The sequence below is a fragment of the Phycodurus eques genome, chromosome 8, assembly GCF_024500275.1.
Source record: "Phycodurus eques isolate BA_2022a chromosome 8, UOR_Pequ_1.1, whole genome shotgun sequence".
Taxonomy (NCBI): domain Eukaryota; kingdom Metazoa; phylum Chordata; class Actinopteri; order Syngnathiformes; family Syngnathidae; genus Phycodurus; species Phycodurus eques.
The window spans coordinates 30180355-30203455 of record NC_084532.1 but is presented as its reverse complement, the minus strand read 5'-3'; the positions used below and the strand labels follow the sequence as shown (position 1 = coordinate 30203455).

At 48.4% G+C, this 23101-nt stretch overlaps 2 protein-coding genes across 5 annotated transcripts; both read left to right on the top strand.

Moving 5' to 3' along the window:
• Window positions 1-503: 503 nt before the first annotated feature.
• On the top strand, window positions 504-8571 carry rsph4a (radial spoke head component 4A). 3 transcript variants are annotated; one of them, XM_061683359.1, is made up of 7 exons: window positions 504-868; window positions 1726-1951; window positions 2802-3123; window positions 5385-5834; window positions 6986-7127; window positions 7188-7305; window positions 8479-8571. In XM_061683359.1, exons 1-7 carry the CDS (start codon window positions 780-782, stop codon window positions 8485-8487), a joined length of 1356 nt encoding a protein of 451 aa, XP_061539343.1. In that variant the 5' UTR covers window positions 504-779; the 3' UTR covers window positions 8488-8571. The 3 variants fall into 3 exon arrangements, with proteins under 3 accessions (XP_061539343.1, XP_061539345.1, XP_061539342.1); XM_061683361.1 differs by having other exon boundaries at window positions 2802-3089; window positions 7188-8563; XM_061683358.1 differs by having other exon boundaries at window positions 7188-8563.
• A 159-nt stretch (window positions 8572-8730) lies between these two features.
• Window positions 8731-22804, top strand: lonp1 (lon peptidase 1, mitochondrial). 2 transcript variants are annotated; one of them, XM_061683356.1, is made up of 22 exons: window positions 8731-9040; window positions 9127-11038; window positions 11636-11724; window positions 11810-11929; window positions 14647-14821; window positions 14894-15007; window positions 15961-16022; window positions 16368-16497; window positions 16746-16829; window positions 16914-16982; window positions 17767-17918; window positions 17994-18132; window positions 18349-18527; window positions 18594-18681; window positions 19529-19651; window positions 19724-19840; window positions 19971-20111; window positions 20779-20944; window positions 21076-21159; window positions 21506-21633; window positions 21711-21875; window positions 21980-22804. In XM_061683356.1, the coding sequence occupies exons 2-22, from the start codon at window positions 10520-10522 to the stop codon at window positions 22127-22129; spliced, it is 2994 nt and encodes a 997-aa protein (XP_061539340.1). In that variant the 5' UTR covers window positions 8731-9040; window positions 9127-10519; the 3' UTR covers window positions 22130-22804. The 2 variants fall into 2 exon arrangements, with proteins under 2 accessions (XP_061539340.1, XP_061539341.1); XM_061683357.1 differs by lacking the exon at window positions 21980-22804 and having other exon boundaries at window positions 20779-20984; window positions 21711-21800.
• The last annotated feature ends 297 nt before the right edge of the window (window positions 22805-23101 follow it).

Here is a 23101-nt window from a genome sequence, read left to right as displayed (position 1 = left end):
TTCTTGACTTGGTTAATGACTTTTTTTTTTTTTTTTTTTTTTTAAATGCTTATGACCTGGTTCAAGACTGGTATTTCACTTGGTTCTTGACTTTTTAAAATTAGAAAGGAAAAAAAAAAATTGTATTTTGATTTGATCTCAGCGATTTTAACTTTGATCTGGATTTGTTTCTAGACTGGTTCTTGACTGTACCAGATTGGTACTTGGTTGTTGTCCAAGTTATTAACTAGGTTCTTGTTTTTTGACTGGTGCTTGACTTGGTTCATAAGGTTTTTGTTCTGCTGGATTCTTCGTGCGTGTGTGTTTCTTTTTTTTTTATTTTTTTGTTTTTTTAACCTGGTTCTCTAATGGTTCCTGACCGGTTCTCGACTAGCTTTTTGACTTTTTTTGCGTTGCTGCTTCTCTTAGTCTTGACTTGTCAACTGGTATGTCATGTCTTCACTATTGTAGATTTTTTTTGCAGGTGTTTGTAGTTCGGGAAAAAGAACAAGAATGGGATCTGTAAACTAGCTGGGAGTTGTAGTCCTCTCGTCACTGCCTAGCAACCGCTGGCTGTGTTAGTGTTTCCATGGCGACCACCGCGGCTGCCGTCAACGTTGTCACGAGTGACGTACCGGTTTGCTTTGACTCGCCGCCGCTAAAAACTTGTTCGTGCGTGTTTGTCGTCTTCTGTGTTCTGTTAGCGAGCAGCGGGAGAATCTTAACTTGTGCGGAAGAGGAAAGTTATGTTCGCGTGTGAAGCGTGTCCATTTTGAAGGTGAAGGAAGGAAGCCGAGAAGATGGACGGAACTCAGCAGGTCAGCCTGCAGGTGGCTGCTTCCTTCAAAGCTTTCCTCATGAAGAGCAGCAGCAAGAGCAACTTAAACCTGTGAGTGATACTCAATTTGGTGTTTTGTCCCCCCCACTTCATCGACAGCTCGTCTACTTGACCTTTTAATGGCAATAAAGTGCGTGGAAGAGGCGGGAGCGCCAAACCGTTTACGCTACGGTGGCCGAGACAGATCGAGTAGGGGAACGTGACAAATGTGGTAAAAAAGTACGATGACTAATGTTTACCACCTACACACAAAGAAGCTGTTGCCTACTCACTGTGTTGTTACGAGTGGCACAAAAGAGCATCGTTAGACTATTTATACATTTTCGCGTTTTCTGCTTGCTCAACTTCTCGGCCACCGTAGATCATTTGTCGTCGAAGTAAAACGTCAATCCGTCTGACGTCATTTGTTTTACTTCCACAACCAATATTTTTAACTAACCAAACATACAATAAAATATGAATAATTCACTATGCAAGTTGACGTCTTCAATAAACTTTGGTCGTAAAATGCTCTATACTAGGCTGTTGTGTTCCCCCCGACCCGACTTGTTGCCAGGCAGATGCCGCGGGGCTCTAGTAAACGAGTAGATGGCTAAATTAGGGGCTGCCGGCCCAGTGGCCCAGGAACAGGAGTCAGACGGACTCGCATTTCAAATTTCTATTTTATTGATCCTGAAGGGTAGACCGGTTTTTCTCCTGCCGTACAGGTGCAAAAAGAAGTAGTATTATGGTGCTAAAACCATAAAGCACTCTTAATAAAGGCAAATTGCAAATTACTACAGTACAGGAAACAATTTTCACATTGGCTAAAACCGCAAGCGTACCATCCAACGCTACCTTAGCTTAGGATAGGCGGTGCGCGTAGCAGCCGATGTTAGCGGTGCCGTGACTTCCGCGCCCTTTGGCAGGTACGACCACCTTTCCCGGCTGCTGATGCGCGTGATCGAGGAGCGTCCCCACGACGTGGTGGACGTGATGGAGGACCTGAGTCACGACGTGAAGCTGCGTCTGTACGAGGACACGCAGAGCACCCTGCAGGACCTCCAGCAGACCACGGCCGCCGAGGAGCTGGCCGAGCAGCAGAAGGTTCTCTTCGTCAGGCCCGAGGACGCACCCGAGCACGAATTCGAGCTGGTGCGAGCCCCACGTGAACATTACAGTTGACCTTTATTTGTCCGTTTTCTCACGTGGAGCCCAATTGCTTTCGACACAACAGGGCCGCCATGGGAGTGTTCCGATCTCGCCGTGGCAGAACACAGTGAACCCCCCGAACGTTTGCGTATTTGGGAATTTGCCGACTTGCGGAATTTTGGGGGGGAGACAAGGGTCATTTAATTCATCCGTCCATTTCCTTGACCGCTAATCCTCGCGCGGGCGGCGGAGGTGCCGGAGCCTATCCCGGCTATCTTCGGGCGGGAGGCGGGGTACACCCTGAACCGGTCGCCAGCCAATCGCAGGGCACATACAAACAAACAACCATTCGCACTCACAATCACACCTACGGGCAATTTAGAGTCTTCAATCAACTGTGTCATTTAATTGCTAAAAAAAAAAAAAAAAAATCGAATCGCGGTTTTTGTGCTATGGCCAAAACAATAATATTATTACTTTAGTGCCATCTTGTGGCATCCTGTTGCCAAGGAGCTATGCTGCAGTGAGTTGAGGAGTTTCAATTTGACCCAAAAAAAAGTGCTTTGACCGTACCTATGGTACTATGTTGAAGTGAGCTGAGGAGTTTACGTTGATCAAATATTTTTTGGGGGAAAATTGCAAAGTCACCCTTTTGACTAGTACAATTTTATGACGGCACCTCGAGCACTAGTAGAACCGTCTTGCCTCACCAGTAACATGTAGTTGTCCGACTTTTTGCTACTAGTATGTGGACATTTAAAGGATGCGGACTAAATGCTCCAACGGCTTTCCATATGCGTGAAAGGGACCGAATCTCGGTTTTCTGACTTTTGACAAACTGTTTGGGTGCCAGGAATCTGCTCTGCCCAACGTGAGCGAGATTGCGTACTTCCTGGAGCAGGCGGGCGTGGGCCTGGGCCGCGAGGAGATGCAGCGGGTCTTCCTGGCCCTCAAGCAGCTGGTTTCGTCCTACACCATGCAGCGGTGCCGCCTGTGGGGCAAGATCCTGGGCACGGAGAGGAGCTACATCATCGCCGAGGCCGAGTTCACCGAGGGCGAGGAGGAGGACGACGACGCCGCGGAGGAGGCGGCCGACGACGAGGCCCGAGAGGTCGACGCCAAGGAGAAGGCCGAGAGCGAGGTCGACCGCCGCCGGCGTCGGCCGCTTTCACGTTGTATGTGACGTTGTGGCGTGACGTCATACTCTTACGTTGTAATGCGATGACGTAACGTGGCATCGTGGCGTGATGTCATAACGTGATATCGTCAACGTGACGTAGTGTGATGTCATAACGGGACGTCCTAACACTTGTAGTGTCGCATTTATATCATGACAAAAAAATGTAGATATTTTGCAGATGAGGAAAATAAAAGTAAAGTAAAATATGTATGTCAAGTGGGCGGCACGCTGGTTAGAGCGTCTGCCTCGCAGTTGTGTGAGGACCGGGGTTCAATCCCCGGCCCCGCCTGTGTGGCGTTTGCACGTTCTCCCCGTGCCTGCGTGGCTTTTCTCCGGGCGCTCCGCTTTCCTCCCGCATCCCAAAAACACGCATCCATTGGCGACTCTAAATTGCCCGTAGGTGTGAATGTGAGTGCGAGTGGTTTGTTTGTTTGTATGTGCCCTGCGATTGGCTGGCAACCAGTTCGGGGTGTACCCCGCCTCCGGCCCGATGGCGGCTGGGCTAGGCTCCGGCGCGCCCGCGACCCGCGTGAGGAGAAGCCACTTTACCACTTCTATCCATCCATCCATTATCTGAGCGATAATGGATGGATGGATAGAAAGTGGTTAATTTGAGTCATAAAATAATAATTCATGCTCATTTTCTAATGTTATGATTCTCTATTAATTCAGTCTTAATCGACCCATTATTTAATATAATAAATGTACGTCCAAAATTGTGAAATGGTGTCTATGTAAAATAATAAGTATTATTAAAAAATAAAGAAATACAATAAAATGAATAGGATCCTAATAATATCCTAATAGGATGAATACAATCCTAAAAATAAACAATTATAAACACGTTAAGATAATAATGTAATTGTTTACAAGGAATGAACCAGTTACTACATAAGATATATGACTTCAAATAAATACATGTAAAGTACTGAATGGGAATGTTTATTTTAATCATGAAATAATTCAAATGTTTTATTTTTTTAGAATGAATATAAGTACAATTAATTTACCAATTCATAAAAGAACTACAAAAAGGTTAAATATCTAGGTGAACATGTTTATTTTACCATTTTGATTGTATTTTATTATTGACAATAAAAGAAGAAAATGCAAATTAAGATATTATTTAATCATTTATATCATAAGCAATTTTTTGATTTATTTGGAAGCATGAACAGGTTATACATGTTGCGCTTTTCCGTACTTATCGCATCGAAACAACACACCAAACGGTATGGAAAAATGACATTTAAAAACATCCATCCATCCATTTTTCTGAGCCGCTTCTCCTCACGCGGGTCGCGGGCGTGCCGGAGCCTAGCCCGGCTGTCATCGGGCAGGAGGCGGGGCACGCCCTGAACCGGTCGCCAGCCGATCGCAGGGCACATACATACAAACAAACAAACAAACAACCATTGGCACTCACAGTCACGCCTGCGGGCAATTTAGAGTCTTCAAGTTAACCTAGCATGCATGTTTTTGGGATGCGGGAGGAAAGCGGAGTGCCCGGAGAAAAGCCACGCAGGCACGGGGAGAACGTGCAAACTCCACACAGGCGGGGCCGGGGATCGAACCCGGGTCCTCAGAACTGTGAGGCTGACGCTCTAACCAGTTGTCCACCGTGCCGCCAATTTAAAAACAGTATGTAGCTGTTTGTATATATACACCGGTATATAGAAGTCCTAATCATAGAGAAATAAATAACAAAATTGATGTTATTTATACTTTTCTCTCGCACATTACTTCAGCGCGATCAAGAAAATTCGATACGATGATTTGATTGTTAACTATAACAAAGGCAGTAAAACATGACAGTAAATATTAGTAGCAGTCAATTAAAAAAAAAAAAAAAAGATTCATATTCACCTTCCTCTATCATTAACAGATTTTTTTAAATGAGCTAAATTGATCAAATGAAGAACTACATTTAAGGTAACCATTTATTCAATCTGATAAATAAAACAAATGAATACCTACATTTGAAGTAACCAATTTTTGCGGGGAAAAAATGCTTAATTGGGCCGGATTTAAAAAAAATGGAGCCGGCTGTGTGGAAAGCAATGAAAAGTTCATCTCGAACTCGTCACGGGATGTTGAAATCGCCTTTGTGTTCCTTTGATGTTGCACATCAGGGGTCCCTCAAGGGTCTATCTTACGACCCATTTTGTTTAGCGGGTATATGAATGACCTTCCTAAACTTTGTCTAGATGTTAATGCAAATGTCCAATGATGATGATGTTATTTCCATTGCGTCAGATGGACCCACTCCCCCAGTCCACGTACAAAGCTCCCCCCGTGGTTCCCAAGGAGGCCAAAGGAACCGGAGCCAACAAGTTTGTGTACTTCGTGTGCAACGAGCCGGGCCTGCCGTGGTCCAAGCTCCCGTCGGTGACCCCGGCCCAGATCACCGTGGCCCGCCAGATCCGCAAGTTCTTCACGGGCCGGCTGGACGCCCCCATCGTCAGCTACCCGCCCTTCCCCGGCAACGAGGCCAACTACCTTCGGGCGCAGATCGCGCGCATCTCGGCCGGCACGCAGATCAGCCCGCAGGGCTTCTACCAGGCCATCGAGGAGGAAGGCGCCGAGGAGGAAGGCTCCTCCGAGGACGGCATCGAGGAGAACCCCGAGTTCGAGGGCGTCCCCGTCGGAGAGCTGGTGGACTCCTTGTCCTCTTGGGTGCATCACACGCAGCACATCCTGCATCAGGTAGCGCTTAGCACCATGGAGTTCTTCACGTGCACACTTCCGGCTTCAGTTGTAATGTGGGAAAATGTGGACGCCTTCACTTGTAAATGGTTAGTCTTTGAGTCGTAAATGTTTGAACTCCTTTAGTTTCAATGTAGAAACACAGGGTCCTCTCTTTTGATTTTAGGTGACTTACCACCATGGTGTCATTCAATTGTAAACTTCAGACTTCAGTTGTAATGTAGGAAAATCTGTAACCCCTGAGTTGCAAACGTTTCGAGTCTATCGGTTGTAAATATTTGGGCTCCTTCGGTTTGAACGTACGGACACGGGCTCCTTTCGTTCACTTGTAAACGTTGGACTCTTTGAGTGGTAAACATTTCTTCATTCCTTCCGTTTCAATTTGAGAATACGGGATCCTTCGGTTGTAAATGTTTGAAGAGCTTTCCGTCTTAATGTAGGAATACGGCCGCATCCGCTCTTAAACATTTGGCCTTCGTTTTCAATGTGTGAACGCGGCGTCCTTCAGTTTTAAGCCTTTGGTCTTCAGTTCGAATGTGCTTGAGTTTTGAAATGTGATCGTGAACGCCATCAATTGTAACCCTTTGGACTCCTTCAGTTTGAATGTATGAACGCGGCGGGCCCCCCACGCCCCTTTGTGTTTAGTTCACGGCTCCTTCACTTTCAGCGTATGCAGAAACGGTATGCAACGTTTGGACTTTAGTTTCAGTGTATGAACATCATTGCCTTCGCTTTTAAACATTTGGTCTCCTTCAGTGTTAAATGTTCGCAATCCTTCAGTTTTAATGTGTGTTGTTCGAGTAAAATCCTTGCGTTGTAATCAAGTACCTCTATTTGAAAGGTTTTGACTCCTTCAGATTTCATGTTTGAATATGAAGACCTTCACTTATGAACATTTCGACTCCTTCAGTTTCAGTGTATAAATGTGGCATCCTTTAGTTTGAATGTAAAGTCATTTGTAAACATTTTTGCTTGGCCTTCCTTCCTTGGTCATGTATGATCATAGCGTCCTTCTGTTGTCGATGTTCGGATTCAGTCCGTTCTCAAGTATGAACATGCAATCCTTCAGTGAAATATTTCGGGTCAATCGGCGTTTTGAGCGTACGATCGCTTTGTCCTTCAGTCGTAAAGGCTTTTACCGTGTGCTTCAGGGCCGCTGCACCTGGGTGAATTTGGCCGTGAAGACGGAGGACGAGTCCAACGAGGAAGAGGCCGAGGAGATCGAAGAGGAACCCGACGAGCCCGAGCCCGAAGTGGGACCCCCGCTGCTCACGCCGCTCTCCCAGGACGCAGGTGGGCCGGCCGCCTTCCCTCTTGACGCGAACGCTTCCTGACGTCCGGCCGTCTCGGCAGAAATCTTCGAGACGGTTCCGTGGAGCTCCAGCCTGTCGTCCACGCTCACCTCGCAGCACGCCGTCGCCGTGATGCGCTCCAACTGCTGGCCGGGGGCGTGCGCGTACGCTTACGCAAAGTAAGTTCAACGCCTTCCTGCGACGGAGACGCCCTGCTACCCGAGGTGTGCCAGTAAGCGGGCGTGGGCCGCTATCGGATTCCGACGGGATGATTAGCTTGAGCAAAAATATCGCGGTAGGGCCGGGCGATGATACGCCATAAAAACGGGGACCACGATACATTTTTTCGTATCGGCCGATCCTGATTACGATGACGATTTCTTGACACTTTTTTTTTTTTTTTTTTTTAAAAAAGCATCTCTACTGAAAACTGAAGAAGCAAGAGAGTCATTCAACGTTTGATCAACATCCGAGAAATAAATATTTGCAAAATTTTACACAACAGTACAAAAAAATGCAGGGAACGGTGAACTAGTTTAGTCTCGACTGAGTATTTTGGCAAGTATACGAGACCCGAAGTAAACAAATTGAAAAAATAATGAAGATGCCTTAAAATGTAAACGCTATCATTTTCAAGTTAGAATGCTACATACGGTGTTCATTACACTGGGGAACAATTTGACAGAAACATTAAGTTCGATTTGTATGCTGATAAAAACTAAAATTGGCATGCTGATTCCAAAATTGAAGGCAGTTTTTTTCTGGCACGTCGAGTTTTTTGTCCACAGCTTGCCCTCCGGATCATCAAAATTCCACTGATGAGCTGTAGTGAGACTTGCCAGCTGATTCCCATCTACGGCTACGTGGCAACTTGCTCGCGCAGTCGCAACCGAGAGGCGTGCGCTACTATCGACGTCTGCCTCCGGAAAGCTAGCATAGTAGGAACGCTGAGGATTTGTGCTGGCTTTTCTCTTCACCTTGTAACCATGGCCATACCGTAGTAACTTCTCTTTTCTTTTGTCGTTTTTCTCGTTTTCAAAGCTTGTAACTATTCCATCTTAAGTGTTTTATTTACATGGGTATGTATTTCCTTTGTTCCAAAACTTGACGTGATCGAGAAAAACTGAAATCGTCGGCACCCAAAAATGAGTTCAAAACAGCTGTCGGACCGAACTCTTCCCCAGTGTTGTTGCTACTTGCAAAGGTGGATGTTCTTTAACAACAATACTGATTGCGTAGTTTAAAGGTTAAATGTATGACAAAACATTGAACGTGATAAAAACTGAGGAAGGACTGAATAGTGCGATCCGACGTCGCGCACCGAGCCTTTCGCCCCCCATGTGCTCATGCAGGAAGTTTGAGAACATCTACGTGGGCTGGGGACTGAAGTACCCGGGCGACGGCTACAGCCCGCTCCTCCCGCCGCCGCCCCAGAACGAGTACCCCAGCGCCCCCGAGATCACCGAGGACGTGGACCCCACCGTTGAGGAGGAGCAGGCCCTGCAGGACGCGCTGGACGAGAAGCAGGCGGCCGAGGAGGCCGAGGAGGGAGATTCGGACGAGGAGCAGGACGAGGAGGACGACTGAAGCCGTTACACTGAACGGCCACGTATACTGGACGCAAATGTAGGACAAAGTGCACAAAATTTGACGACAAAATTATTTTAGAATTGGTACACAGCACAAATGTTTGTGTGTCATCGTTTCTGTCTATTAAAAAAAAAAAAAAAAAAAAAAAAAAAGGGGAATTTGGGAAAAGTCCACATTGTTAAGGACGTTTTCTAATGTCAATGTTCAATAGATCACGGAACGTTCAATCGTCCTTGCGTGTTCGTTTTCTTTGTCCAAAAAGAGAGGGAAAGAAAGAAGACACCAGAGTGCTGAGTCTCAGGGTGCGTTCAATCAACTGTGCAGGTTCGCCCAATGACCCGCCTCGTTTATTGGAGCCAACTCCTTTTTTTCACGTAGAAGGTTTTGATATCTGTTTACCTCTGGCCTAGGTTGTTATCAGAAAAGGGGAGAGTCACCATGAAACCATCATTCTTCAGTGATCGACCTTCTCCATATTCTCATGGATAACAAAACGTAAACATGTATTACCCTAGTGTTTTGGAAATGGAACTTAATCGTTAGATAAAGGAACATAGATTCATGAGTACAAATAGAGCAATCCAACAATATAGATTGAAAAAGTATCGTCATCGAAAATACTATTCTATTATATAATATGGCGGCACGGTGGACGACTGCTTAGCACATCTGCCTCACAGTTCTGAGGACCCGGGTTCAATCCCCGGCCCCGACTGTGTGGCGTTTGCGTGTTCTCCCAGTGCCTGCGTGGCTTTTCTCCGGGCGCTCCGGTTTCCTCCCACATCCCAAAAACATGCGCGGTGGCTTGACTGAAGTCTCTAAATTGCCCGTAGGCAGGAATGGTTGGTTGTTTGGAAGTGCCCTGCGATTGGCTGGTCACCGGTTCAGGGTGTACCCCCGCCTCTCGCCCGGAGATAGCTGGGATGGGCGCCAGCACGCCCGCAAGCCGCGTGAGGGGAAGCGGCACAGAAAATGGATGGATGGAAACTGAACTGGTCGCCAGCCAATCGCAGGGCACTAATAATATATATCAAATTATATTATAATTGCAATACAAAGTGAAATATTCATGTGAAATGTCACATTTTATCATATAGCCGAGTTAGAAAAAGTACACCAGCTTCAACATTATTGCCAAATTAATCCATCTTGATGATGCCACACAACACAAATCAAAAAAACATGCCAATGTAATAAATATATTCACCAAAAAATGTCGTTCATGCAAAAATGTTATTACAGGTAGCATTCAAAACAACAGAGAGCACCTAAAACATTACAAATGTAATTGACAACCTGTTTGTGCATCACTATTCACTATTCCTAACAGTGTGGGGAGGCCGGTGGCGAATGAATGTTCGAGCATCTCCGAAGCGCTTTGGCCACTGGAATGGGGACGTTCAAGTTCTCTCTGAGCGTAGTCCGGTTACCATTTTACACGAGCAATGAAGAAGAAATATATACTATTTTATACAAACAATGTAATATCATTAATGAAAAATAGAGGAGTTTCACACAGGTGGTGTTACAAAACAAGTCAACTGGAAACATCACAGCCTGCTTGTGTAACACCACACAACACAAATAATGATTAAAATATATACATCAATAAGGACGTGAAACATAATTGAAAGTTTGTTATTTTACCACAGCTAGGATTATAAACTTAACAGTACACCCAAAACGCATTCATTCCTGCGCAACGGGCCGAAACAGACGACGTTTAGTTCGTGTGCAAATGGGAACGCTGACGTCATCAGCCTCGGACGGAAGTCGGCGCCTCATGGAAAGCGCCAGAGAACCATGGCGGCGTACATGAAGATGATGCGAGCAGCGGCACTTCTCCACAGTAAGCCCGCCCACGTTGTCAAACTCAAGCCGGCCGGGTGCTTGAGGTCCGGCCTACACCGGGCCGACACACCGGACCCGGGCGGGTTCCGCTCGGCTCGTCTGTATAACAGCAGCGGCTCGCTTCACGCGGCCGACGTGACGGCAGGACCGAGTCGCTGGATGCGGGTGACCGGCGTCCATTCCGGACTCCTCACATCGTCGTCATGCCGCCCCAGAGCCTTCGGGAACCGGGCGAGCGGCGCCGGCTTCTCCGGGGAGGACGGCGCGGAGAGCGGCGGCGGCGGCGGCGGCTCGGGAGGAGAGGAGTCCGGCGGCGGCGGTGGCGGCGTAGGTGAGGACGGAGGAGCGGCGTACGCTGGAGCTCAGATGACGGCTCTGACACCCATGATGGTGCCGGAGGTGTTCCCCAATGTGCCACTGATCGCCGTGAGCAGGAACCCCGTGTTCCCCCGGTTCATCAAGATCATCGAGGTGAGGACGACGAGGGCGATTATGGCATGTTGCTGTTGCGATTATGCCACGCGACGCAATGTTTGGTTGCTTGTCAATGACAGCCCATGCTGTCAAAGCGGTCGGGCACCACTTCTGAACGACGCTGGATGCCACCGCTTTATTCACATTGGAAAGAGGAAAGGGGCAAATTACTTTTACCTTTATTGAGCTCATGCGCCTATTTTATGTCTGACGGCCAGACACCAAACACAAATGTCAGAAGTAGTGATTAGGCACCACCTTGCGGCATCTTCGTGCCAAGAAACTCGGTTGAAGTGAGTTGAGGAGTTTCATTTCGACAAAAGTAGTTATTTGCTGCCACCGTGTGGCATCCTGGTGGCAAGAAATGGTGTTGACGTGAGTTGAGGAGTTTCATTTTGACACAAGTAGTGCTTGGCCGCCATCCCATGGTCTCATCTCGATGCAAAGGAACTATGTTGGAGTGAGTTGAGGAGGTTCATTGAGACAAAGGTAGTGTTGTGGTGTCTCGGTGCCAACATTGTCTTGAAAAATAAACTCCATCAAGAAAATGGACAAATTGTCCATCCCTAGTGACACCTGATGTGTTTGCGGCAGGTGAAAAACAAAAACCTGATGGAGCTGCTCAGGAGGAAGGTCCGCCTGGCGCAGCCCTACGCCGGAGTCTTCCTCAAGACAGACGACAAGTACGTCCCGCATCGTGCCGGCGCTCCCGCCGTCCTCGGCGCCGCTTCTGACCCGTCCGTGTCTGTGCGTCTGCGTGTGTCGCAGCAACGAGTCGGACGTGGTGGAGTCCCTGGACGCCGTCTACGGCACGGGGACCTTCGTGCAGATTCACGAGATGCAGGACCTCGGGGACAAGCTGAGGATGATCGTCATGGGCCACCGCAGGTGAGGAGAACGAGGAGTGCTTGTACGGAACTGACGTGCGGAAACGGAACGCAGTATGCCACGAGGTCGACGGACTTGCACGGTAGCCGCTGTCACCGTTTTGCATAGAATTATTCACAAACGTACAAACGATTGTTTACCGATGTACAACTGGGGAAAAAACTAACTTACAATTGTTCAACACGTTCCATTGCTCAGGAAGAGACAATGTTTTTGCCAATGTTTACGAACATATTGTTCATGAACATTCCATTTTTCACAAATATGTTAATCGTTTACAAACATACAGTCGTTCATAAACGTATAACTGATTACAAACATGTGGCTTCCAAAAGGCAATTTTCACCGATAATTGTTTAAAAACACAGTCATAAACATACAATTGTTTACACATGCACAACCCCAATTCCAATGAAGTTGGGACGTTGGAATACAATGATTTGCAAATCATGTTCCACCTATATGCAATTGAATACACAACAAAGACAAAATATTTCATGTTCAAACTGATCAACTTGATTTTTTTTTAGTAAATACTTTTTACCTTAGAATTTGAATGGCTGCAACACGTTCCAAAAACGCTGGGACAGGTGACAAAAAAGACAAAAGAAAAGTTGAGGAATGTTCATCAAACACCAAACATACAGGTTTTGGAGAAACATATGCTGCCATCCAAGCGACATCTTTTTCATGGACACCCCTGCTTATTTCAGCAAGACAATGCCAAACCACATTCTGCACGTGTTACAAAAGCGTGGCTTCGCAGTAAAAGAGTGCGGGTACTAGACGGGCCTGCCTGCAGTCCAGACCCGTCTCCCATTGAAAATGCGTGGCCATTTTGAAGCGTAAAATGCGACAACGGAGACTGTTGAACAGCTGAAGCTGTACATCGAGCGAGAATGGGAAAGAATTCCACCGACAAAGCTTCAACAATTCGTGTCCTCAGTTCCCAAACGTTGATTGAATGTTGTTCAAAGGAAAGGAGATGTAACACGGTGGCAAACACGACCCTGGCCCAGCTTTTTCGGAACCTGTTGCAGCCATCAAATTCTAAGTTCATGAATGTTTGCTAAAAACAATCAAGTTTATCAGTTTAAACATTAAATGTCGTCTTTGTAGTGTATTCAATGAAATAGAGGTTGAACATGATTTTCAAATTATTGTATTCTGTTTTGATTTAGTTAACACAACGTCCCAACTTCATTGAAATTGGGGTTGTACCAATTGCTCTCAGACAAATTTGTTTCCAATCATAAGAATTGTTCATAACCATATAATTGTTTACAAACATCCATCCATACATCCATTTTCTACCGCTTACCCGAGGTCGAGTCGCGGGGGCAGTAGCTTTAGCAGGAACGCCCAGATTTCCCTCTGCCAAGCCACTTCATCCAGCTCTTCCGGGTAGATCCTGAGGCGTTCCCGGGCCAGCCGAAAGACGTAGTCTCTCTGGCGTGTCCTGGGTCGTCCCCGGGGTCTCCTCCCGGTGGGACGTGCCCGGAACGTCCGGGAGGCATCCGAATCAGATCCCCCAGCCACCTCGCCTGGCTCCTCTCGTACTCGGAGGAGCAGCGGCTCTCCTCTGAGATCCTCCCGGATGACCGAGCTTCTCACCCTATCTCTAAAGGAGAGCCCGGACACCCTGCGGAGGAAACTCATTTCGGCCGCTCGTATCCGGGATCTTGTTCTTTCGGTCCCATAGCTCGTGACCGTAGGTGAGGGTAGGAACGTAGATTGACGGCATATTGAGAGCTTTCGGCTTAGCTCCTTCTTTACCACAACGGACCGATACTTGAACTCCTCCACTTGGGGCAGGATCTCATCCCCGACCCGGAGAGGGCACGCCGGCCTTTTCCGACCGAGGACCGCGGTCTCAGATTCGGAGGTGCCGATTCTCATGCCAGCCGCTTCACACTCGGCTGTGAAACGCGGAAGCGAGAGTTGGAGATCGCGGCTTGATGAAGCCAACGGAACCGCATGGTCTGCAAAAAGCAGAGATGCAATACTGAGGCCACCAAACCGGACCCCCTCTACGCCTCGGCTGCGCCTAGAACTCTCGCGCACCCTCGAGGACCCTGCCGAGGGTGTAGAGCTGGTCCGCAGTTCCACGGCCAGGACGAAAACCACACTGCTCCTCCTGAGTCTGAGGTTCGACTTCCTCTCCAGCACCCCTGAATAGACCTTACCAGGGAGGCTGAGGAGTGTGATCCCCCGGAAGTTGGAACACACCCTCCGGAAAACTGAGACCATCGTTTGTCGTCATCATAAGGGGTCTTTGAGGCGTGCTTTGTCTGGTCCCTCACCGAGGACCTGTTTGCCATGGGCGACCCTACCAGGGGCGTGAAGCCTCAGACAACTTAGCTCCTAGGATCATTGGGACACACAAACCCCTCCACCACGCTAAGGTGACGGCTACCAGGAGGGGCGCTTACAAACAATGTTTACAAAAAGGCAATTTACCTAAATCTAATTGTTTACAAACACAGAATTGGTCATAAACATACCACTGTTGGCAATGGTTTGTACAAACACAATAGTTTATAAACAGTGGTTTAGAAACTTTTTTAAAAGTTTATACACAAGCGAGTGTTTACGAATGGACTATTTTCACAAACATACAATTGTGTAAAAACGTACCGTGGTTAACAAACCTACAATTGTTTACAAACACAATTGCTTGCAGTTACTTGGGTAACGAGCCACATGCTGCTTCACAGGGTCCGCATCACGAGGCGTCTGGAGGTGGAGGCCGAGGAGGAGGAGGAGGCGGCGGCGGCGGCACCCGCGTGGTCGCCCGAGTCGGAGCCCCGGGCCGTGGCTCCGTCCGGACGCAAGGCCGAGCGCAGTCGGACGGAACCGGCGGGCGAGCCGGCCGAGCAGCTGGACCACAAAGTAAGTCGGCGTGCGCGCGGCTTTTTCGCCCTTGTGGACCTCGTGATTTGTGAAGTTCCTGTTGGTGGTCAGATTGCGGAAGCAGACCTGACGCCAGAACTCCGGCCTCTGCCCTCCTCCGGCGTCCTCATGGTGGAAGTGGACAACGTCCTCCACGAGCACTTCACCGTCACGGAGGAAGTCAAGGTAGACGCGCGCATGCTCGCGCACGTGTCTGCTGATCACGTGACCTACCGGGAATTTGTTTTTCTCTGTACTTGTAAGTTGATTAAAACGCACAAATCAATCAAATTAAAATAAAATCCGATCACATGCTCAAAAATCGGGCTCGATCACATGATCTTCAGCTGATGGAGATCGGGTGTAAAAGTGGTTTTATTCATTTTCTGACATTTCAAATGTGACAAAACAATCCAAAAGTACAAAGATCTTGTCAAACGGAACAGTAATAGCTTCGTTTTATATTAACCAGACTGTGTGTTTTTGTGTGTGCGTGACACAAAGACATTACTGGCCCCCTTGAGCGTGCCTTAAACTTTTTAATGACACCCCAGGTTAGTTTACTGTTAAACTAAACACGCAACAGAAAGGATTACACACGTTGTATATTTAAATACAAGACACGTGATGGTTTTACAAATTGCCAGCTAGAATTAGCATTAGATCTAGAGGGGATTTGCCTTCAAATAATGATAATAATACACGAACTCCACGGGCATATATTCTTCCTAATCTGTGAAAACCGAGTTCAATGAATGTTTTATTGTGACGTTGTTGTTCTATTCTTTTTTAGCTTGCTGCAAACGTGTAGCTCCGCGCATGCATCTTACCGCACCGCCCCTAAGAGGCCGAGGCGTGCACAGCAGGAACAGCAGATGCAGTCACGCCCGCCCCCCCCCCCCCCCGACAAGATCGATTAGGATTGCCAAAATTATTTGGATTTGCTAAATGCCAAATGATTATTGTTTTTGTTTTTTAGTTTATATATAATTTTTGAAAATGTATTGATTTCCAGACTCGGGTCCAAAAAAATGTGATGGGGATGTCCCAACTACAACTAGCCAAAAGCATCAATTGAGTTTGTTTTTCAGTTGAGGCCAAGCGACTGAGGTCTTTTTTTTGTTTTGTTTCCGCTGCAGGCGCTGACGGCCGAGATCGTCAAGACCATCCGTGACATCATCGCACTCAACCCCCTCTACAGGTCCGATCTTTGTGTGTGTGTTTGTGAGAGTGTGTTTGTGTGCGCGCGCAGGTTTGTTTAAGTTTATATGGCTTTTTGTGTGCATGCGTATTTGTGCGGATGGTTTGGTGTGGTTTGTGTTTGTGACTTTGTGAGTGTGTGTGTATGTGGTTGTCTGTTCTTGTTTGTGTGCATGCGTATTTGTGTGGTTTGTGTTTGTGGCTGCGTGTATGTGGTTGTCTGTTCTTGTTTTTGTGTGGTCTGTGTGCATGCGTTTGTTTGTGTACCGCATGTGGTCGCGTGCACTTGAGCGTTTGTGTATCGTCGCGCGGTGCCGGACTTAACGTGCGCGTGCTTGTGCGTCAGGGAGTCTGTTCTGCAGATGATGCAGGCGGGCCAGCGTGTGGTGGACAACCCCATCTACCTGAGCGACATGGGCGCCGCGCTAACGGGGGCCGAGTCGCACGAGCTGCAGGACGTCCTGGAGGAAACCAACGTGAGAGCCGCCGGCAACTTCCCGCGGTCCCGATGTCATGTTTTGTGCGTCTTTAGCCGGCAAACGGCGAGTCAAGTCAAAAGTCTGTAAGAATCCATTCCACGCGCATCCATCAAGTCTTAGCATTGAAGGAATAGTGCGTAACAATCCCCGCCTACAGGACTGGAATGGAACACAGGACGTTTACCGTTTCTCTTCCGTGCAGTATTACATTAGATGCTAAGTGTTGTTCTTTTGTTCGCGTGCAGATCCCCAAGCGTCTGTACAAAGCGCTTTCTCTGCTCAAGAAGGAGTTTGAGCTCAGCAAGTTGCAGCAGCGTCTGGGCCGAGAGGTGAGCGCTCAAAACCCGCCTTTTTCTTCGAGGCGTCGCCCGCTCGCCTCAAACGCGAACGCCCTCCGCGTTTGTTGTTTGCAGGTGGAGGAGAAAATCAAGCAGACTCACAGGAAGTACCTGTTGCAGGAGCAACTCAAGATTATCAAGAAGGTGAGAGGGTCTCCTTTCACATTGCCAGAATTCCTACTTTGTCCAATGACAAACTGTTCAGCTCGTTCAGGATGTTTGCCTTTTCCGTACTTTGCTCTGTTAGCATAGCGACAGTTGCTTGCCTTGAAGGCCACGAACAAGACGGCAGCGTCACAAAATGGGGTAGCAAATGATGCAAATCTTAAAAAGCCAAGTCACCACTGATCCGTTCTACTTTTTCCGCTCAAACTTGTAATTGAACTTTGTATGCAGTTTGAGGCATTTTATCCTAATAATCTACATTTTTGTCGTAAATAACATTAAAAACAAAACGCATCATTTAATTATCAGATGTTGTGTGCTGAAAATAAAGAAGTGACATTACCACCAATCAGTGTTGCTCTTATAATGATTGGCAGCCTTTTGTCCAATCAGTGACGCATCAACAAAGTCAGCCAATGACAGTGCAGTCAGACTGAGCAGAAGGTCATGTAGAAAAACAAAAAGTGGCAGAGAGAAGAAGAAGATCAGTTGACTGAGAGAATGGAAAACACGGATGATTGTAAACGTCGCTACAAAGTCAAGTCAACTCGTATAGCCCTTGATCACAAACGAGTCTCAAAAGTCTTCACAGGCCCAGAGTCCTCAAAGATGAACGACATCCCCTCGTCGAAAGGGCCGGACAGCCCCGCTTCGATCATTGTGGAGGAGAGAGGGGAAGTGGCAGTGAAACAGGCCCAAATCTAGATGTCAGGGGTTAAGGCGAGTATTTTATGCGCGCGTGTCTGTTTGTGTTCGCGTGCAGGAGTTGGGTCTGGAGAAGGAAGACAAGGAGGCCATCGAGGAGAAGTTCCGTGAGCGTTTGAAGGACAGGACGGTCCCTCAGCACATCATGGACGTCATCAACGAGGAGCTCACCAAGATGGCGCTGCTCGACAACCACTCCTCGGAGTTCAAGTGGGTCGACTTTGACGTCGGTCTCCAGATGACGCCGGATCGCTAATGTGTGTGTGTGTGTGTGTGTGTCTTCAGTGTGACCCGCAATTACCTGGACTGGCTAACCAGCATGCCCTGGGGCACCAACAGTGAGGAGAACCTGGCCTTGGACAGAGCCAATGAGGTTCTGGAGGAAGATCATTATGGGATGGATGATGTGAAGAAGCGCATATTGGTCAGTGCCCACACACACAGGGAACACTTGTACGAGTGAGTGTGTGTTGTTGAACCGGTTCTTGATGTTTCAACATTGTTTTACTATTGTTGTTTCCTGTTTCTTGATGTTGTTCCTGACAGTTCCTGGCTCTTAACTTGGTTCTTGATATGGTCGTGTACATGGGTCCTTTGTTCTCGCGTTGTTTTTACCATGGTTCTTGATTGGTTTGTGCAGGAGTTTATAGCGGTCAGCCAGCTGCGAGGGTCCACGCAGGGCAAGATCCTGTGCTTCTACGGCCCCCCGGGGGTGGGCAAGACCTCCATCGCCCGCTCCATCGCCCGCGCCCTCAACCGCGAGTACTTCAGGTTCAGTGTGGGCGGCATGACGGATGTTGCCGAAATCAAAGGACACAGGTGGGAACCATATTTGCGGTCACGTGCACTGCTTTCGCTAATGTGTGTGTGTGTGTGTGTACTTAGGAGGACGTATGTTGGTGCGATGCCGGGGAAGATCATCCAGTGCCTCAAGAAAACCAAAACGGAGAACCCTCTGGTTCTGATAGATGAGGTCAGCACTGAAGTGTCTGAAGACACGTTTTCACCTAAAGTTCCAGAAACCTTTTAGTTCTCGGTACTTCTTAGATCTAAAAGGTTCCAGTCAAATGTTCAGACCTCCCCCAAGAGGTTCCTGGGCCTCTTCTTTTGGCCCTGATAAGTTACTCCAGAACTAAATTTAGACGAGTTCCTGCAGCTCAAACACACAGTGGCCACCCGATAGTTCCTAGTTCCGTTGTATTGTTCCTGGGGCCAAAACCTGGTCATTACAATGCCGGTCCGTCTTTGGTCCGTGCAGCGTTCACACTTGAGCGGAAATGACAGGAATTGCATCCGAGTTCACTTGGAAGTGAACCCAACCAAACTGACGTGAACACAGCTTTTATCTGGATTCAGACAAGTCAAGAACTGTGCTTATGAATAAGCCTGCCAAGAACCAATTCAGAAACCAATTTGGGAACCATGCCAATAATCATGCCTGGCAGGAACCAAGTCAATAATCATGCCAAGAACCATTTGAGAACCTGACAAGAACCAAGGCACGAACCAAGTCGGAATCCATGTCAAGAACCAAGTCAGTAACAAGTTAAGAACCAGGAACCATGCCATGTAAGGTTCCTGCACTTGAAATGACATCACCTACAAACGATGCCCCTCTTTGGTGTGTTTCGTGTGTGTGTGTGTGTGTGTGTGTGTGTAGCGGTCACATTTGAGCGCGGGTGAACCGATCCACGCCAGAGTTCACTTGCAAGCGGACTGCAACCGCTTGAAGAGCTCGTCTCGGTGTGACGTGCGATTCCCACGACACGCTACCATTGCCACGGAGACAAAATGACGTTTGCGTAATGTGTCGTTACCAGGTGGACAAAATGGGCCGCGGGTATCAGGGCGACCCGTCCTCGGCTCTGCTGGAGCTTCTGGACCCCGAGCAGAATGCAAACTTCCTGGACCATTACCTAGATGTTCCCGTGGATCTTTCCAAGGTGCGAATGCGTCGTGCGGCATCTATGTGAAACGTGTCGTCATCTCGCGCCGACTGTGTTGAAATGCTGAAGGTTCTCTTCATCTGCACGGCCAACGTGACCGACACCATCCCGGAACCTCTCCGAGACCGCATGGAGATGATTAATGTGTCTGGATACGTAGCTCAGGAGAAACTGGCCATCGCCCAGGTAACTTAATGGTTTGTAGTTTGTGAAGATGTTGATCAGAATGATACCACCTCTGCCTCCATTCGGGCCCGCAAAAAACCCCGACGACGATCACGGTGTTGATTTTCCCTTTCTTCCCGGTGTGTTGCAGCGGTACCTGGTCCCACAGCTGCGCTCGCTGTGCGGCCTGAGCGAGGAGAAGGCGTCCATCTCGTCTGAAGCTCTCGGTCTACTGATCCGACAGTACTGCAGAGAGTCCGGCGTCAGGAACCTGCAGAAACAAGTGGAAAAGGTAAGCGGCCCTCGACGAGTCATCTCAACTCGTACTATCTTGATGACATAATTTTTTGCAGAAGTTAATAAAAATGTGCCTCTACATATAAAGAACCGAGCCAGGAATTGTGGCAGGAACGAAGCCAAGAAGCATGTGTACAAGCACAAAAAGAAACCAGTCAAGAACCGGGCCAAGACCCAAGTCTGGAACCATGTCACTTTTAACAGAAACCTAAATAGAATGCAACATTTGAAATGCACATGATTTTAAAACTAAATTGTCTTTTCTAAAACATCTACTAATACATAACTTTTTATGTATTTATTTTTTTGGTTTTTTTATATCTATGTATTGTATGCAGGATGGACTTTTTTTTTTGGTGGGGGTGGAAGCGCATTATATACAAGAAATTCCGGTAGTTCCTGGTTAGAATGGAACTGGCTATTTCTTGCTCCTCCACAGCGTTGCACGAAAGCTTGACTCGTCGTGTGTCCACCATCCTGACTGTCGTTGACGGGTTCTCGATGCGGTTCTTGACACGGCGGTTGTTCCGTGATTAGTTTTGCACTTCTGTAGTGTCGCTCACTAACAAAGCAAAAGCGTCCTCGTTGCCGTACCGAGAGGGGGACACCTCGGAGGACCTCGTGTTTTCTGTGACGTCCGATGCGGTTTGTCGGTCCGTCAGGTTTTCCGCAAGGTTGCGTTCTCCATCGTCAGCGGACAGCTGGAAGAGGTCGGCGTGACTCCAGACAACCTGCAGGAGTACGTCGGGAAACCGGTTTTCACCGTGGACAGGATGTATGACGTCACGCCGCCGGGAGTCGTCATGGGGCTGGCCTGGACCGCCATGGGTCAGTCTCTGACAAGCGCTCACATGCGCAAACGCATACAGTATGCACACACACGCAGAAAGAAACACTCAAAACACGAACGCACATGCAAAAAGCACACACATACACTAACGGTGTTGTTGTGTGTGCAGGAGGCTCCACTCTGTTCATCGAGACGTCCGTGCGTCGTCCTTCGGTGAAAGACGGCAAAGGAGAAGGTTCTCTGGAGCTAACGGGTCAGGACGCCGCACGCGAACGGACGCCAACGACGCTTAGCAGCTCGGGCTTCTGCGCAGCATTCTTCAATTGTTGAGCTGTTCTTGACGTGGTGCTTGTCGTCATGGGTGGTGACTTGTGACTTGTTCCTTGTTTGATTTTTCACCCGTTGACGAGACGTGGTTCTCGACTTGATCTTTAAGTCGCTTCCTGATGATTGTTCTCGACTGACTCCGGTCCTGACGTGGTTCTTGAGTTGTCTTTTTCTTCTGCTCGCTTCGACACGACGGGCCGACGCTCGAGCGGCATTCGTGCGTCTATACAACGATAACGATCTGTTCATACTTGGCCCTCACCCTCTCTTAGGTCAGCTGGGCGACGTCATGAAGGAAAGCGCCAAAATCGCTTCAACCTTCGCCAGAGCGTTCCTAATGCAGCAAGAACCTGAAAACGACTTCCTGGTCAACTCTCACCTGCACCTTCACGTTCCTGAGGTGACAGAAGGAAAAAGATGACGATTCCATCAGTGCTCCACACTGCAATGGTTTCATCTCTCATTTCATTCCCCCAGGGGGCCACCCCCAAGGACGGCCCGAGCGCCGGCTGCACCATCGTCACGGCCCTGTTGTCCCTGGCGACCGGTCGGCCCGTGCGTCCCGACGTCGCCATGACCGGCGAGGTGTCCCTGACCGGGAAAATACTTCCCGTGGGAGGAATCAAGGAGAAAACCATCGCGGTCGGTCGCACGCTGACATCGTTTGTAGTTTTTCGACCAGTCCCGCCGGGATGCTCGGTCATCTGTTTGCCTTTTGACGTGTCTGTTGTTTTGTTTCGCGCCAGGCCCGACGCGCCGGAGTGACGTGCATCATCCTGCCGGCGGAGAACAGGAAGGACTTCTCGGACCTGCCGGACTACATCACGGAGGGCCTGGAGGTGCACTTTGTGGACCACTACAGTCAAATATACCCGGTGGTCTTCCCTCAGTCCTAAGAGGCTCTTGTGCGCGGAGTGTTTTCAAGTCCGCGTGCTCCCGTTCGGGTGGACGCCGTCACGGCCGCCGCGCAGACAACCGACCAATGAGGAGCTGCGATGAACACAGGAAGCGATGCCGCCAGGCGGCAAACCGGTCAGCCGCGCCTCACGTGACCCTCGGCTGCGGACAAACTCTTTGATAGCTGATTAGAATTATTATTTTTATTTTATATTATTGTCAACGTATGCTTGAATAAATATAACATTGATGACGAGAACAAAATTAACTCTTTCTGTGACTGGGATTCAATCGTTTTTCATTCATATGTAAATGCGCTGTATGCAACTTTTTATTTCGATGAGAGCGGTACACAACAGTACAAAACCGAATATGCATATCAAATCAGGTCTCGCGTGTTAAGTCAGGCGGCACGGTGGGCGACCGGTTAGAGCGTCCGCCTCACAGTTCTGAGGACCGGGGTTCAAGTCGCGGCCCCGCCTGCGCGGACTTTGCTCGTTCTCCCCGTGCCCGCGTGGCTTTTCTCCGGCGTCCCAAAAACATGCGCGGTAGCTCGATTGAAGACTCGAAATTGCCCGTAGGTGTGAACGTGAGCGCGAATGCCTGCTTGTTTGTATGTGCCCTGCGATTGGCTGGCGACCGGCTCAGGGTGTCGCCCGCCTCTCGCTCGAAGATTGCTGGGATGGGCTCCGGCGCGCCCGCGACCCGCGCGAGGAGAAGCGGTGCAGAAAATGGATGGATGGACGTGAGGTCATCCTATCATTCTCCAATGTAAACAAATGAAAAAGGGAAACCAAGAAAAGTATCATTAAATACTCTGATTGAATTTGTTATAATCATATTCTCTAGAATGTCAGCAGTTTTTTAACGGCCTTTCTATTCTTCTTAACCTCTAGGAAGTTCATAATAAAACTCGAAATATATATAATACTATAAAAATATTTGATTTGTGAATATGACATTTGCCGCGT

Excerpts from the sequence above, each read along its gene's own strand:
- rsph4a (XM_061683358.1), top strand. The coding sequence starts at position 780 with ATGGACGGAACTCAGCAGGTCAGCCTGCAGGTGGCTGCTTCCTTCAAA. Across the intron at positions 869-1,725 it reads AGCAAGAGCAACTTAAACCT|GTACGACCACCTTTCCCGGC; the intron begins GTGAGTGATACT and ends GCCCTTTGGCAG. Across the intron at positions 7,128-7,187 it reads GCCGCTCTCCCAGGACGCAG|AAATCTTCGAGACGGTTCCG; the intron begins GTGGGCCGGCCG and ends CCGTCTCGGCAG.
- lonp1 (XM_061683356.1), top strand. The coding sequence starts at position 10,520 with ATGGCGGCGTACATGAAGATGATGCGAGCAGCGGCACTTCTCCACAGT. Across the intron at positions 15,008-15,960 it reads CCGTCACGGAGGAAGTCAAG|GCGCTGACGGCCGAGATCGT; the intron begins GTAGACGCGCGC and ends TTTCCGCTGCAG. Across the intron at positions 21,634-21,710 it reads TGCACCTTCACGTTCCTGAG|GGGGCCACCCCCAAGGACGG; the intron begins GTGACAGAAGGA and ends TCATTCCCCCAG.